This window comes from Mesoplodon mirus (genome assembly GCF_964341445.2).
Source record: "Mesoplodon mirus genome assembly, chromosome: 13".
In the NCBI taxonomy this organism is placed as follows: Eukaryota; Metazoa; Chordata; class Mammalia; order Artiodactyla; family Ziphiidae; genus Mesoplodon; species Mesoplodon mirus.
In genome coordinates, this window is record NC_138989.1 from 35784095 (window position 1) to 35800718 (window position 16624).

At 37.7% G+C, this 16624-nt stretch overlaps 1 protein-coding gene across 1 annotated transcript in view; it reads right to left on the bottom strand.

Moving 5' to 3' along the window:
* Positions 1–16624, bottom strand: part of NDC80 (NDC80 kinetochore complex component) — a 62332-nt gene that overhangs the window by 3541 nt on the left and 42167 nt on the right. Inside the window, exons 14-16 of the mRNA XM_082640539.1 lie at positions 12794–12886; positions 11889–12019; positions 10950–11052 (exon numbers count right to left, since the gene is read on the bottom strand). Coding sequence (XP_082496665.1) covers positions 10950–11052; positions 11889–12019; positions 12794–12886 — 327 coding nt within the window. The remainder of the gene's footprint in view (positions 1–10949; positions 11053–11888; positions 12020–12793; positions 12887–16624) is intronic.

The following is a 16624-nucleotide window of genomic DNA, read 5'->3' on the forward strand; positions in this document are numbered from 1 at the left end:
GCAAGGGACACAGGTTCATTCCCTGGTCCGGGAAGATCCCACGTGCTGCGGAGCAACTAAGCCTGTGCGCCATGAATACTGAGCCTGTGCTCCGCAACAAGAGAAGCCACTGCAACGAGAAGCCCGCGCACCACAATGAAGAGTAGCCCCTGCTCGCTGCAACTAGAGAAAGTCCGCACAGCAACGAAGACCCAACACAGCCAAAAATAAATCAATAAATAAAAAGTCCATAAATATATTTAAAAAAACTTATAAAAAACCAAACAAACAACAGGCTCTAAATGGAGTCACTTGAGCTAAGCCTATGTCACTAAAAGGGTCTTAATACTTAACCTAATTGCAGTTTCAACCTTCCCCAGGAACGTAATCTTTACTGGTCCTTTTGGAATTTCCTGGTCAGCATCAGTGAGGTAATCTGCCTAATAAAAACCTTGTATCCCATAAAGGGAGGTGACCTTGCCACCTTGCCTGAAATAATCCTTTTTAAATTTATGACTTCTTTGTCCCCCGCCACCCCCTACCCTGCCTTTAAAAACCTTTTCTTTTCTGTAGCTCCTTGGAATTCTTTTCTACTCGCTAGATAGGATGTTGCCCGAAACATGAATCACTGAACAAAGCCAATTTGATCTTCAGATTTACTCAGTTGAATTTTTCTAACAGTTTTGGTTGCAGCAACGGGATCCAAAGTGAACTTCTGATAGGGTCTCAGGGACAATGAGAAATGCAGGTGTGGTACCCGTGAAGCCTTTGGTTCACTGTCTTTCTCACTGTTTCTGAGGGCTGTGGGTAAGTTCCTCTCAGTTCTGAACTCTGCTCTATTTGTGTCAAGGCTCCAGATATAACTGGCTTTCCACACCTTTCCTATTTGACTGGTAACTCCAGCCCTTGATTCTGCCCCAAGAATCTATTCACATGGGAACTGTTAGTGGCAGTTCCAAGTTCCCATTTATGTGGAGCCCCTGTCTGCAATCCCATTTGTTGAGGTTTGCTGGCTCAATCCTTTTCCCACCCCCCAGGTGACACACTGGAAACTGTTGTTACCAGCTGGAGTAGGACACGGTCCAACTTAAGAACCAACAGGGTCTGGAACCGGACTGGGTCTGATTTAGGTGGACTGGGTCCAGTGTGAGGCCTCAGATGAATAAAATTTTGTTTTAAGCAAAGGCTATTACTTATAATGGTGATCTTGGAAGAACTGCCCCCCCCAAAAAAAAACCCCTACAAAAACAAATAAAAAACCCAAACAACATACCCCTCAAAACTTAAACTAACAAATAAAAAACCAAATAAATAGAAATAAAAATAAGATCCTTAAAATCAAAAGAGTTAAGTACACTACCTTCAGGCATACCTGCTTATGGTCTCAGAAGCTATAAATATCTACAAAGATGGCCAACATTTTACTAAAGACAACCTGGGATTTTGTGTCTTGAGGACTTGGCTTGGTAACCATCAGATTGCAAGCCCCAAAATATGGCCTGCCTGACAGAAATGTGGGCTGAACTGTATTTGTGGCCAGGATCCTACCAAACTGCCACCAGCCCTCAGGGAAAGTACAGTGGCCATCATGAGGAAAGTTCCAATTAGAGAGATAATTTAAGAAGTGCACTTAAAAAGTATGCAAAAGCCTCTAAAGAGCTTCAAAATTGCAAAATGGTTCATTGAAAGGTTTGTTACAAAAGGCTAATGAAAAAGACATAAGAGGCACCTAAAGCAAAAGACTAGAAGACTGACATAACTCCTGCTGCTGCCCTTTATCCTCCTTTACTTGAGTATTCATTTAGTAATCCTCTCTCTTTCTACTCTGAAGAGACTTACAAAACCATAAACAAAAGTCACCAAGTGAATGGCCCTACAGATGCAACCATGTCTGCCTTCAAGAGAGGTCCTCCATATGGGCCCCTCCCAGAGCTGACAGAAGTCAGGGATTTTCTGGTAAACTGCTATATTATTTCCTTGAACAGCCAAGGGAAATGAAAATACTTAAAAACCCCACTTGGAGTCTGCAGATGAGATCCTGGGAAAATCGGCAGAAGCTTCCTAAGGGTAAGAATTCTTACTATAGTCAGATCTCCTGGACCTCTGTCTGTAGTACCCAGTAGAGAGAGGAATATAAATATCTTTTGCACCATTTTTGGGGATGCCTCTTAATTACAAAATTAATATACAGAAATCTATTGCATTTCTATACACTAATAATGAACTATCACAAAGAGAAATTTGGGAAACAATCCCATTTACCACTGCATTAAAAAGAATGAAATAGCTAGGAATAAACCTACCTAAGGAGGTAAAAGACCTATACTCAGAAAACTATTAGACACTGATGAAAGAAACTGAAGATGACACAAATATTTGGAAAGATATACCATTTTCGTGGATTAGAAGAATATTGTTAAAATGACCATATTACCCAAGGCAATCTACAGATTCAATGCAATCCCTATCAGACTATCAATTGTGTTTTTCATAGACCTAGAACAAATAATTTAAAAATTTGTATAGAAACACAAAAGACCTCAAATAGCCAAAAAAAATCTTGAGAAAGAACAGAGCTGTAAGTATCATGTTCCCTAACATCGGATTACACTACAAAGATACAGTAATCAAAACAGTATGGTACTAGCACAAGAACAGACACATAGATCAATGGAACAGATAGAGAGCCCAGAAATAAACCCATGTACTTATGGGCAATTAATCTATGACAAAGGAAGTAAGAATATAGACTGGAGAAAAGAAGGTCTCTTCATTAAGTGGTGCTGGGAAAACTGGACAGCTACATGTAAAAGAATGATATTAGAACATTTTTAACACCATATATTCAATACAAAAATAAACTCAAAATGGGATTAAAGACCTAAATGGATGACTGGAAACCATAAAACTCCTAGAAGAAAACATAACCAGTATACTCTTTGACATTGGTCTTAGTAATATTTTTTTGGATCTGTCTTCTCAGGCAAGGAAAACAAAAGCAAAAATAAACAAATGGGGCCCAATTATACTTAAAAGATTTTGCACAGCAAAGGAAACCATTAACAAAACAAAAAGACAACCTACTGAATGGGAGAAAATATTTCCAAAGGATATGGCCAATAAGGGGTTAATACCCAACACAGATAAACAGCTCATACAACACAACATTCAAATAAAAAAATCCAAAAAATCTGATTTAAAAATGGGCAGAAGACTGGGATAGACAGATTTCCAAAGAAGACATGCAGATGGCCAACAGGCACATGAAAAGATCCTCAACATTGCTAATTATCAGATAAATGCAAATCAAAACCCAAATGAGATATCATCTCACACCTGTCAGAATGGCTATCATCAAAAAGACCACAAAATAACAAATATTGGTGAGGATGTGGAGAAAAGAGAACCCTTGAACACTGTTGGTGAGAATGAAAATTGGTACAGCTACTGTGGAAACAGTATGGAGGTTCCTCAAAAAACTAAAAATAAAACTACCCTGCAATGCAGTAATTCCATTACTGGGTATATATGTGAAGAAAACAAAAACACTGATTTGAAAAGATACATGCAACCCAATTTTTGTAGCAGCATTATCTAAAATAGCCAAGATATGGACACAACCTAGGTGTCCATCAACAGATGAATGGATAAAAAAGACATTTACACACACACACCAGAATACTACTCACTCATAAAAAGAAATGAAATTTTGCCATTTGCAACAACATGGATGGACTTGGATTGTATTATGCTTAGTGAAATGTCAGACAGAAAACGACAAATACTATATGATATCACTTATATGTGGAATCTAAAAAATAAAACAAACGTGAATCTAACAAAAAAAGAAACAGACTCACAGACATAGAGAACAAACTACTGGTTACCAGTGGGGAGAGGGGCAAGATGGGGTAGGGGATTTAGAGGTACATACTACTGTATATAAATTAAATAAGCTGCAAGGATATATTATACAGTACAGGGACTACAGCCAATATTTTATAATAACAATAAGTGGAGTACAACCTTTAAAAATTGTGAATCATTATGTTGTACACCTGAAACATAATAAATCAACTATAACTCAATTAAAAAAAAAAGAAAAACCTTGTTAAAGAATTTATCGGTGGATCCTTTGATGTTGTTTAAGTTGCAACCGAATTCCTTGAGGAATTCAGAGCAACTGTCCTAATCATACAAATCTTTGCAAAAGTAGAAATGCGGCTCTAGGGGCAGTTCAAAGTTCACCTGTTCCTTTTTTACCAATCCCCTAACCTCCCCTATTTATCTTAAAAGGCTTGTTAGTTGCATTCTTTCCTTGTGCCTTTGAGACGTAAATGTTAAAATACAAAGTTCAGGGAGGTAATTCTTTTTTAATTAAAAAATAAAAAAAAATTTTCTTTGGCCACGCTGCACAGCATGCAGGATTTTAGTTCCTGGACCAGGGATCGAACCCGTGCCCCCTGCAATGGAAGCAAGGAGTACTAACCACTGGACTGCCAGGGAATTCCCAGGGAGGTAATTTTTGTCATTAAACAAACAAACAAACAAGGGGGAAAGGTCATTTCAAACATGGGCAAATGAGAAATCTTAATGTATGGAAGTTATGAGGTCTCTGTGTCTGTCTGTATGTTCATGTGTGTCCACATATGTGCCACAGATGTGTGGTGTCTTCTACCTTCAGATGGTATTACCAAAAATAATTTGTAAAAGAGCCGTATTTAACTGGCCTAAAGAAAATTAAGCCCTTATATGAGTTATATATTCATAAAATTCCTAAAAATTATATAAAAATTAACCCAAGTGCTTTTCATAATCTTTATGATCTAAATAGTCTTTAGTAAATAAAAGCTAGTTTAAATTTGTTGGTTTAATTAAAAGAGGCATGTCTTTGGAGTTATCAGCATTAAGTATAAAACTTTTTTCCTACCTGGGTTTACCAATCAAATAAGTTCATCTTATCTCTGTTACAAAATTTGTTAGCTAGAGAAACAACTTAGGATGATGACTGACATTGTCCAGTGACGCTTTTACTTCTTAATTTTTTATTTATTATTTTGGCTGTGCCGCGTGGCATGCAGGATCTTAGTTCCCCGACCAGGGATCCAACCCATGCCCCTGCAGTGGAAGCTCAGAGTCTTAACCACTGGACCGCCAGTGAAGTCCCCTCTAATGACGTTTTTGGATGAACTTTTTAAATAGTTCCCCAAATCTTTTTGGTAACCTGAAATTTTAAAATTTTGCTAAGTTAAGTTAAATGATGAATTAAGTTAAACTTAGTGAATATTCAGATCATTTCCAAATAGAATAAAATACTGGAACATTAATTACTGAACATAGATTTATCTACTGTTGGCTTCATTTTGTAAGCAGATGAAGTCGGGGGTCCCCAGAGAAAGAAAATCAGGCATGGCTTTCTTGACATAAGAGAAACCATTTTTGGCCGAAGTCATTTTGTGATCTAAGCCTGGCCACAATGCTTGCCCTTGAACAGGTCTCAGTAATTAATGATCTTAAGGGAACAGAAGAATGCTGAAACAAATTGTTATCAGACAAGAGAAATAACAATAGCAAAGGTATTTTATCTGTTGTAAAGACTTCCAGTTCTGTTTCAATGTGGAACATTAGCCTGAAGTGCTCAACCTCCAGATCAACTGGAACCTAAGGGACAATGATGTTGACCTTTTCTGACACCTGTGGCTTGAAGCAAGTAAAGCCTGGACTCTGTGGACTGCCCAAGCCCCTTCATGAATATGTATGTACCCTTAGCTTAAAACTTCCCCAATTTTGCTGTTTGGGGAGACACTGCTTTGGGAAAGATCCCTGGTGTTCTCCTTACTTGTTGCAAGTAATCATAAATCCTTCCTTCCCCCCACTGTCTTGGGCTTGGTTGTGTCTTTTGGCTCAACACCCACCAAGAGGCAAACCCAATTTTGAGGTAACACTTTTACAGAAAAACTAAAGATATTTGGGTCTATTGGTAAACAGGTCCAGTGCCACACATAGAGAAATTTACTATGAGAAAATATGCATTTTTAGAAATTATAAAAAGCATTTATAAATTTGCCAAGCCACAGAATACCAGTGTGAGTCCACAATTGCTTACTTCTTAGTTTCCACCAGCAATTAAGGTTTTTAAGGGTTAAAAATTCTAATATATATGTAATTAAAGTTACTAGAAATATAAAGATAGCTGTAGAAGGTTTATAGAAAAGGAATCTTGTGAAAGGAATTTATGCATGATCAAACTGGGAAAGACAGAATGAATTTATTATAAGGATTTAAAAAATAAGCTTTAAAATCAGTAGTGTACTTATGTAAAATTAAAACTTAAATTTCTGGGGCTTCCCTGGTGGTGCAGTGGTTAAGAGTCCGCCTGACAATGCAGGGGACATGGGTTCAAGCCCTGGTCCAGGAAGATCCCACATGCCGTGGAGCAACTAAGTCCATGTGCCACAACTACTGAGCCCATGTGTCACAACTACTTAAGCCCATGTGCCTAGAGCCTGTGCTCTGCAACAAGAGAAGCCACCGTGATGAGAAGCCCACGCACCACAACGAAGAGTAGCCCCCCGCTCACCGCAACCAGAGAAAGCCCGTGCGCAGCAGTGAAGACCCAACGCAGCCAAAGGTAAAATAAAAAAAACCCAAAATACAAACAAAAAAAACCCCCTTAAATTCCTTTCATCTGTTAAAAGAACAAAATTTTCTTGGACTATTGGTCTGCTTCTAGTAAGTGATTCAAAGGTTTTTCTTGATCTTTTAAGCAATCTGCCAAGAAAAGAAAGATTTTGTGTCTTGTCAAAATAATTTCCTGTGTTTCATGCTTTTTAAATCAGTTCTTTGATTACTTAAGAAAACTGAGTCTTCCTTATTAAAACAGCTATGGTTTTGTTTGTTTGTTTTTGGCAACTATTTAACTTTCTGCATTTGCCTTCTAAGACTCTGTCACTATGGTTAGATAAATAACTTAAGTATTGTTTCACAGTGACATGTCTGACCAAGTATTTTAAAACCTTTTGATAAGAAAATTTCCTTGTCAGTTCCATTATAATAAACTTAACTTAACTTACTTATTATAATAACTTACTTACTTACTTAACTTACTTATTATAATAAACTTTAACTTAATAAATTTAACAATGGCATTTAAAAGAAGTCTTCTGTCATTTCAGATAAGTTATTGTTTTCCTCAGATGCTTTTGTAAAAGTGTTCCTACAAAAGTGCTTCATCTTTAAGAAGATTCACGGAAAGGACTTTTGAGAAGTACAGGTTTCTGATAACTTTGAAGATCATAAAAATGAACTGTGTAAGAATTTCCAGAATTAATGGAAATACAGGATTTAAGCAGAACAAGAATTAATGACAGGGGACTGAATGAACTGAGGAGGATGATTAAAATTTTTATGACTTTTTGTTTTAAAACATTGCTGGTTTCTTAATTTTTTTGTTTTTCCAGATTTAAAGAAACCTTTTCTCTTAAGCCATTTATGACTTAACAGCAATTGGTAAAGTATACCTTTGTAAACTAAGATGAAACATTTACTTTTTCTCCCTACCTGAACACTCCAGAATTCAGAAACTCTTAAATATTCTTTTCATGGCAATATAATTAAGTTATTTGCATAAGTTCAATATGAATCTTTTCTTCTTGTAACAGGATATGACTGGAAACATTGGCTATATTACCAAGGCTTTAACTGGATTGTCATATTTGACAGAGATGTACATAAACTCAGATGGGACGAGACAGTTTTAAGGAATTAAGTTTGACTTTATGGAGCCAATAAAGCCCCTTGAAAACTTGACCTGGTACCTTGCTTACAAGGTTCCAGAAAGCAGTCTTAAAAAGAACTTACATGGTCAATCACTATTCTTGCTGTGCTTCTGTAAATAACCAAGCCAAATTTAATGCAGACAAATTAGTTTTATTGTGATTACCCATGGAAAAAATAAACAGGGATAATTGTAGAGAGAAAAGTTATGCCTGCACCTTTGTGGATATTAGATTCCAGTCCTGTTAATTGTCTTTGAGGTTTTGTCACATATCTGTAAATTGGACTGGATCCTAAATTCTTCTAGCTCCTCAAATATCTGGCTACAACCCTCAAAATTAACATTTCCAAATTTCTCCTACACTTCTAATTTAGAATCAGTAATAACCAAGACTGCCTTGAATTTCCTTGGACGAGAATTATAACAGATCCTCCTCACTACCCAGATGGCAGCCAAATTTCAGGGACGTGAATCTCAGATATACATCTCCAGCTGAAGAAGGCTCCACCTGACATCTGGTCCTATATAAACGCTGGAGACCTCCAAATCAAATTGACAGGAAGAGAAGCAGCTGACACCGAGGTAGAATGCTTCCTCCCAAGATGCTGGATCAAGATTCATGCTTTAACTAAACATGAAACCCTTTTTTCTCTTTCTTTCCTTTATTCTGGCATTGGCCTGAAAAGGTAATGCCATTATCTGTGTCTCCCAGGTCACTGCTCAGGGGGGTAACACTTCAAACTGCTGGATCGGTCATTAAAAAACAAAACACTCTGACAGGTTCATGATGCAAGAGATCCCTGGTCTGTTTCTTCATTTCTGGTTAACAACCCCAAACTTGGGGAATTTGGCGTCCAGGCTCTATACAAAGTGACACAAGGCGAGGGTAACCAGAATAAAGCTGCCTGTGTGTTCTACAGATCCTTAAAATTTTACTGGTCTCAATGGCTGTCACATTTCCAGTACTGAGACACAGATTCAAATGGAAATTACCAGGAGGGATTCATGACTCTGGATTTGATTCCTTTGAGAGAACCCTACCTTCCCTGGGTAGGAGTTACTGCAATTGAGGCTATGATCAGGAACCTCTCGTTAACTCTTGAAAGCATTATGGAATTTGCCGCTAAAGCAACAACTGTCCAACAAAAATCCTTAGACTGTTTGGCTGAAATTGTTCTTGATAACAGGACAGTCCTTGATTATACTTTAGCTGAGCCAGGAACTGTTAGTGCTGTGGCCAAGGCCACCTGCTATACCTGGATTACCACTTCTGCAGAAGTTGAAACTCAGTTAACATAAGATCACTGAGCAAGCCACTTGGCTTAAAAAGGCGACTCCTTCAGTGGGGTCTTTGACTTATTTGGTTTCGATTGGTTTGGGTTTTGGGGACCGTGGCTTCAAAGTGCACTTCAAACACTGGGGATTATCTTGCTTATTATAATCATAATGGTCTCCCCAGTGTGTTACAGTCTCTTAAAAGCTTTAAATGCATGTTTGCAGCTGCTAACCAACAAGCAAATGATTTCCCTAAGACTGGAAAATCAGTAAAGAAGCAAAGAGAATGACCAAATCAAGAATTGTGAACTTGGAGCTGGGATCTGTGAATATTACATGGATTAAGCAAGAACATCATGACCTATGAATACCACACAAAGCATCAACAAAAACTGCAAGCAATAGTTGAGAGTGGTGCTAACGCCTTAAATTTTGATCACGTCTCTCTCAGACAAGCTGAGAGTGTGATCAAAAGGGGGGAACTGTTAAAAAGAAACAACAGGCCCAAAATGGAGTCACTTGAGCTAAGTCCGTGTCACCAAACTAGGACTCGATACCTAAGCTAATTGCAGTTTCAACCTACCCCAGGACTGTAATCTAACTGGTCCTTCTGGAATTTCTTGGTCAGCACCAGTGAGGTAATCTGTCTAATAGAATCTTTGTCCCACAGAGGGAGGTGATCTTGCCACCTTGCCTGAAATAATCCTTTTTAGATTTATGTCTTCTTTGTCCCACTCCCCCTCTGCCTTTGAAAACCTTTTCCTTTCTGTACTCCTTGGAGCTCCTTTCTATTTGCTAGATGGGATGCTGCCCGACACATGAATCACTGAATAAAGCCAATTTGATCTTCAAATTTATTCAGTTGAATCTTGCTTTGTAACAGGAAAAATATTTGTTATTAACACATGCTCTTTCGTCTTAGTCATAATTAAATCTAAACGTACTAATACGTTTTCAGTATGTAGAATATGGCTTGGCACAACATCATTATATACTGTTGATGTAATAAATATCATTGTATGTTGTTTATGCAAATAAAACAGATTATTTTTTATTAAGGGCTTGTACCTTAAGCAACAAGAAGAGTAACTTAATAATTAAATGACAGAGTTGCACAACCCTCACCACAATCTTTGTGCCCATCTGCTCTCATTCCCACCCCAGCTCCTGGCAACCACAAATCTACTTTCCACCTCTGTGGATTTGCCTTTTCGGGACATTTTATATTAGTTAGTCATAAATATGTAGACTTTCACATCTTTCACTGAGCATAATGTTTTTTTTGTTTTTTGGGTTTTTTTTTTTGCGGTACGTGGGCCTCTCCCGTTGGGGAGCACAGGCTCCGGACGCGCAGGCTCAGTGGCCATGGCTCACAGGCCCAGCCGCTCTGCGGCATGTGGGATCTTCCCGGACCAGGGCATGAACCCATGTCCCCTGCATCGGCAGGCGGACTCCCAACCACTGCACCACCAGGGAAGCCCTGCATAATGTTTTTGACGTTTGTTCATGTTGTAGCATGCGTAAGTGCTTTTTTCCTTTTATTGCTGAATCATATTCCAATATATGGGTATATCATTCACCAGTTAATAAATATTTGGGTTGTTTACACTTTTTGGCTATTATGAATAATGTTGCTATGAACATTTGTCTACAAGTCTTTGTATGGACATATATTTTCATTCCTTTTGGTGGGTTGATACCTAGGAGTGGAACTGCTGGGTTATATAGTAAACCTATAGTAAACCTATCACTTTACAAAATGCACATTGCTATACAAAATTCTTCTGATAAATTTTTACTAGATAATATTTTCCACAGAAATAAAATTTATCATTTAATTTCTGTAGAAATAAAACAGAAATACATAAAAGTTTTAAAAAGCTTTCTTAGAATGTAGGAAAGACCTTCACACACTTACCTCTACAGACCCTACGTGTGTAGCAACCATCTCTAAAAGACGCTGCAAGTTATTTCCCACTTTTCGTCTTTCTTCAGTTGTGGTCTGCACAACTAGTTGGCATCTGTAGGATAAAAACTCTTGTTTGAATTGTCTAGGACAAAACCTAATATATGAGTTCTAGCTAGCTCACTTCCTTTTATATTCAATAAAACCAGGCTGTGATTGGTATAGGTGCTGCTTGCCCAGTTTATCATTCACAAAGGTCCAGTTCACAATCATTAAAACAGAAATAAAAACATTTTCAAAGATCCCATGCAAGCAACAGCACAAAACAGCACCAAAACCTCATGCTTTAATATACAAAGCTTAGGAGCAAATTGTTTACCTGAGCCTCTAAAAGGATTGTAAACTTAATCAGGGACAAGACATTAAATACATATGAATGAGGAAACAGGAGTCTTAGGCATTCAAATTTAAATTAAAAACAAAGACTATATGCCAAAGATACCTTCAAATAAATTTTCTGTCCCTAGGCTACAAATAAGGAAATAAAGAGGTGTGATTTTCTTAAGGATTAAGGTGTGATTTCTTAAGGTTGGATACTTCCAACCTCAAAGAAAGATTATTTTGTAGTTTTTTTGAGGGCCCCTTAACACTTAAAAAAAAGAGTGTATTTTAATATAAATTAACATAGAGCCTATGGGTTAACTATTCAGTCCTCTTCTGACTGAAAAGATAGTAGGGGGGCAATAGCTATAACGGTAGCAGAATGTGTTTATCTAGGGAAAGTATCTCAAGTGTCTCAAGCTGTTCTGCTTAAGTTTTACTCATCACTCCCTCTCCCCCAAATAGCTCTATAATATAAATTAAAGCAAATAAACTTAGGCCTAGTTTTATATAAATGTTAAGTAATTAAACTGAAAATAAACATTACAAATCTTGGCGAGATGAACTTACTCCCGCTGAATAGCATCTAACTCATTCATAGCTTCACTGAGGCCCTCGTTAACTGCACTCTCCAGCAGGTGCTTGTGTTTCTCCAAGGACTCCAGCTCATTGGCACATTTTTTGTCCTCTTCCTCAGCTTCCTATCAGGATAAAGTCATGGTTACGTTTTTTCAGTATTCACATTCTATACACTCCAGGAAGATTTAAAAAAATTTATGTAAAGCATTAAAAAAAAAAAAAAAATCAGGTTGGGCTTCCCTGGTGGCGCAGTGGTTGAGAGTCCGCCTGCCAATGCAGGGGACACGGGTTCGTGCCCCGGTCTGGGAAGATCCCACATGCTGCGGAGCGGCTGGGCCCGTGAGCCATGGCCGCTGAGCCTGCGCGTCCGGAGCCTGTGCTCCACAACGGGAGAGGCCACAACCGTGAGAGGCCCGCGTACTGCAAAAAAAAAAAAAAAAAAAAAAAAAAAAAAAAAAAAAAAAAAAATCAGGTTGCACCATCATTTGTATTTGCAGGATGCTTACTGCTTTACATGTAAGAGACTTTTAAAATGGTCTTTTGGAAATTTTATACTATAAACATAAATGTGACCTTTTCAACAGGCCTATACAGAATTCATTTAGCAGTAATTTCAAGTCTGTACTACAAGAAATATACTGAATCACAAATGCAAGTATAAAATATTAATGGAATACTAAACATGTTCTATGGTAAAATAGCTGAATTCTAGAAAAAAGTCCTTTAGAAAAACAAAATAAAATAACTCTTTAAAATAAACTTTGGATGAGAAGATTAAACTAAAGACAAGTTATAGGATATAGCTTAAAAATTGCAGTTTGATGTCAGAATAGATGCCTAGTCCATTAAACATGACATGGCTTTGGATAACCTAAACAAACGGGCAAAGTTCTTACCTTAACTTTTTGTTGGTGAAGATCATCCAGCTTTTGAACTTCTTCTTTCAGAGTTCGTACACTTCTCCTGCTTTCTGTGATCATTGTATTTAACTTGAGGAAGAAAACTTTGGTTGAGAAATCATAACTACACATCAAAAAAATTTTAATAAGTTATAAAACTTTTATGTTATCAATCAACTAACTGATCCATGTTATTTCTTCTAGTTCTTGTGGGCTCTTACCTTTTATTTGCCCTATAAATTTATTATTTCCCAAAGAGAAGTTAATTTCAAGAAGACATGTTTTTTAATACATAATATTTAAATGCAGAGTGGTATAGTAGGGCATTAGTTAGGAATAAAAAATCTGGCCTAATTCTCACTAAAATAAAGATACCAATATCTGTTTTTCCACTAGTAGCTGTGGGAGTACTTTTTAATATCTCATATATATTATACAAGTATTACATATAATTAATATTCTTATATTAACTTAATAAATATAAATTGTTTTGCTCTCTAGTTTTAAGTCTCACTTTATTTAGATTTTATCTACTTGAGTTAGTTATCTAGCTTTCATTTGTGTGTTCACTTTCTGGGATGTTAAAGAGAACTATTTATATTGATTTTGTTTGATAATATTTGCTAATTGGTTATAGTCAATGCATTCTTCCAACGAGTAATAAAGTAACTACATTTAATCTTGTTCAAGTTTGAGCTTTAAGATCTGATGAAACCAAAACTGGGGGAAAAAAAAGTGTTTCTAAAAAAAAAAAGAAAAGTGTTTCTGAAGTTCATTTCCTGTTGACAAGTGCTGATACCAGTTGATATTGGTAATTAATAGAGAATATTTTTCAGCTAGATCAAGATGATAATATTTCCAACAGGAAACAGAAAATAGTTGACATCTTTCTTTAAAAGGATGATTCTACACATACATAAATTAAAAAAAATATGTTTTGGGAAAAATTTAGTGAAACTATTGTTATTTGGCAAAAGATAGGATGGTAAAATGACCAAACTTATTAAAGAAACCTGCACATAGTACTTTTTTTTTCCCCTTTTCTTTTCTTGCATATACTACTTCTCATTCAGTCATCCAAAGTCCCTTTTAAGGGACATTCCTTTCTTATTTACAAGAAGAGAAGAGTGGGCTGGAAAGAATGCTGTTTACTCAGGATCACACAACTAGCATACGCCCAGAACTCAAAACTAACTCCAAGGTCTTTTTCTAATACCACTTGTCTTTCACATTTTAAAGACCAGAGCTACTGAAGCTATAAACTTTGCTTCCAGTCTAAAGATATGCTACTTCTGAAGTGAACAAACTGTTTCATTAAACTCATCTGCAATAAGACCAATCAACACCCAAATAATCAGAACTTCCACTAGGCCCTCCTGGTTGATCAAACGTGTTGTTTACTTTTATCTGAGCAGCTCTACTTTCCATGTCAGCTTTACTAAAGTTATATCAATTAATTAAACATTTTTTTCCCCGACTACAAAAGTACACATTTCCACTGTGGTAAACAGGGGAAGCATTAAAGAAAATAACAATCACCAATAATTCTGCAACCCCTAAGACCTATTAAGATTTGGCTTCCTCCCTCCCTCCCTTCCTTCTTTTTTTTTTTTTTTTTTTGCGGTATGCAGGCCTCACTGTTGTGGCCTCTCCCGTTGCGGAGCACAGGCTCCGGACGCGCAGGCTCAGCGGGCCATGGCGCACGGGCCCTGCCGCTCCGCGGCATGTGGGATCCTCCCGGACCGGGGCACGAACCCGTGTCCCCTGCATCGGCAGGTGGACTCTCAACCACTGTGCCACCAGGGAAGCCCCCTCCCTTCTTTCTTTGCTCTCAAGTTGCTTATAAGCAAAGAAGATACCATTATTAATTAGATGATTTTTTTATTCTATAATTGAGATGACAGAAGCCACTAGACTGCCTCCAGTCAACCAACCAACCAGCATGAGACCTTTCCTTCTTCCTTCCAGTTTCAGGATGTAGGGCACACATTTTCTTCATGAACAGAAGTAACCCCTCCAGCTCTTCTCTGGATCTCATGCCTTTGTATTTCTTCACAACCAGACTCAAATACATCAATGCCTTTCGTTCCTAATTTTTAAAACTTTACCCTCTTTCCATGAACTTTCTCCCTCATCATTAAAACCAAACAAACCCCTCCCATAAACAAAGAAACTACACACAAAAAACCAAAAATCTTTCCCACACACCACTTTCCAGCTACTGTTCCATCTCCCTTCCTTAGATTCAAACATTTGCAATAGATTTGTAGTAGTCCCTGAAGAACTACCTTTTCGGATTATAGTATCTTCCTCTTTTACCATTCAAACTCCACCAGTAATATGCTTTCTGGCTCTTCTGGTTCATGAAGTTGCTCTTGCAGATGTCATGAGGAACATCTTTATGGTTAAAGCCAACACGCACCTTTCAGACTTAATCTGAGTAACATTTGTAGTTACTGATCACTCCCTGCTGAAACCTTCTTCCTTGGTTTCTAAGACCATGGAAACTACTGGTTTCCTCTTTAGGTCTTGGGATGTCCTTCTAATTCTTTCTTATAGATTTCTCTTTCTCTGCTTGTACTTTGGATGTGGATGTTCTCCTAGTATTCTCACCTTGGCTGTATTCTCATTTGCTCACTTAGGAGAGCTCTCTCTCATTCTCACACCTGGGGAATCTCCTGGCTGTAATTACACGTATGCTAAAAATATCTATCTGTATCTATATTATTTCCAAACCCCAACTGCTTACTGGACATTCTCTACTTTGATGTCCCAGAGACCTGAAACAGCATATCCCAGCCTGAAATTCTCTGTTCTACAACCTTCTTTGTATTCTTTATCAAGGTTTTAGGACATCACCACTGACAAAGAATCTCTCTTTGACCAAACTACTCAGGATCTTCTGAACTCTCTTCTCAATTAGGCTGACTTTCGGGCGTTCAGGTTTGTCTCTGTATTATCCAATTTTAAGCAAGAATCCTCCTAAGTCACTTTAACCAGAATCTCCCATCCCGAATAACTGATCAGGTTCCTCATCCTCTACCACGCCCCAGGTGATGGTTGATCACCTTGGCCTGCCTTCAGCAAGAAACCTGTTAGGTTGGTTTAGCCAGAATCCCCCCTTACCCTGATATTTCCTCTCAGTAATTTTCCATCCACTGATCCTCACTCTGCTCCTTGGCTATAAATTCCCACTTTTCTTTGCTGTATTTGTAATGAGCCTAGCCTACTACAAAACCTCACTGTAATAGCCCCCCTTAAATAAAGTCTGCCTTACCACCACTCACAAGTGTCATAAATAATTTTTCTTTAATACCATATACAAAAGCTGGACACCTGGACATTCTTAATTTCTCACTCTTCCTTAACCTTCACATCCAAGTGGACCACTAAATTATGCTGTTTCAATTTTTTTTTTTGGCTGCGCTGTGCAGCTTGTGGGATTTTTATTTCCCCGACCAGGGATCGAACCCCGGGCCCTCAGCAGTGAGAGCGAGGAGTCCTAACCACTGGACCCCCAGGGGATTCCCTGTTTCAATCTTTAAATCTCTTTTCTCCATCCTCACTGCAATAGTGTTGGTTTGAATCCTTATGGCTCAGGATACTGTTAGATCTCTTAATTGTGTGTCTCTAGTCTCATGTACCTCTAACCTGTTCTTCAAAATGTCAACACTGTGAGCTTACTAAGATACACAGCTTTTATTCCCTTGCTTAAAAACCTTCAATGGTCCCTGCTACCTATAGAATAAAAATTCAACCAGTAAGCAAGAACAAGTAAGTCTCTTCAGAATTAGGTTTTTGTTTCTCCAGGCTTCTCCTCTATCCTAT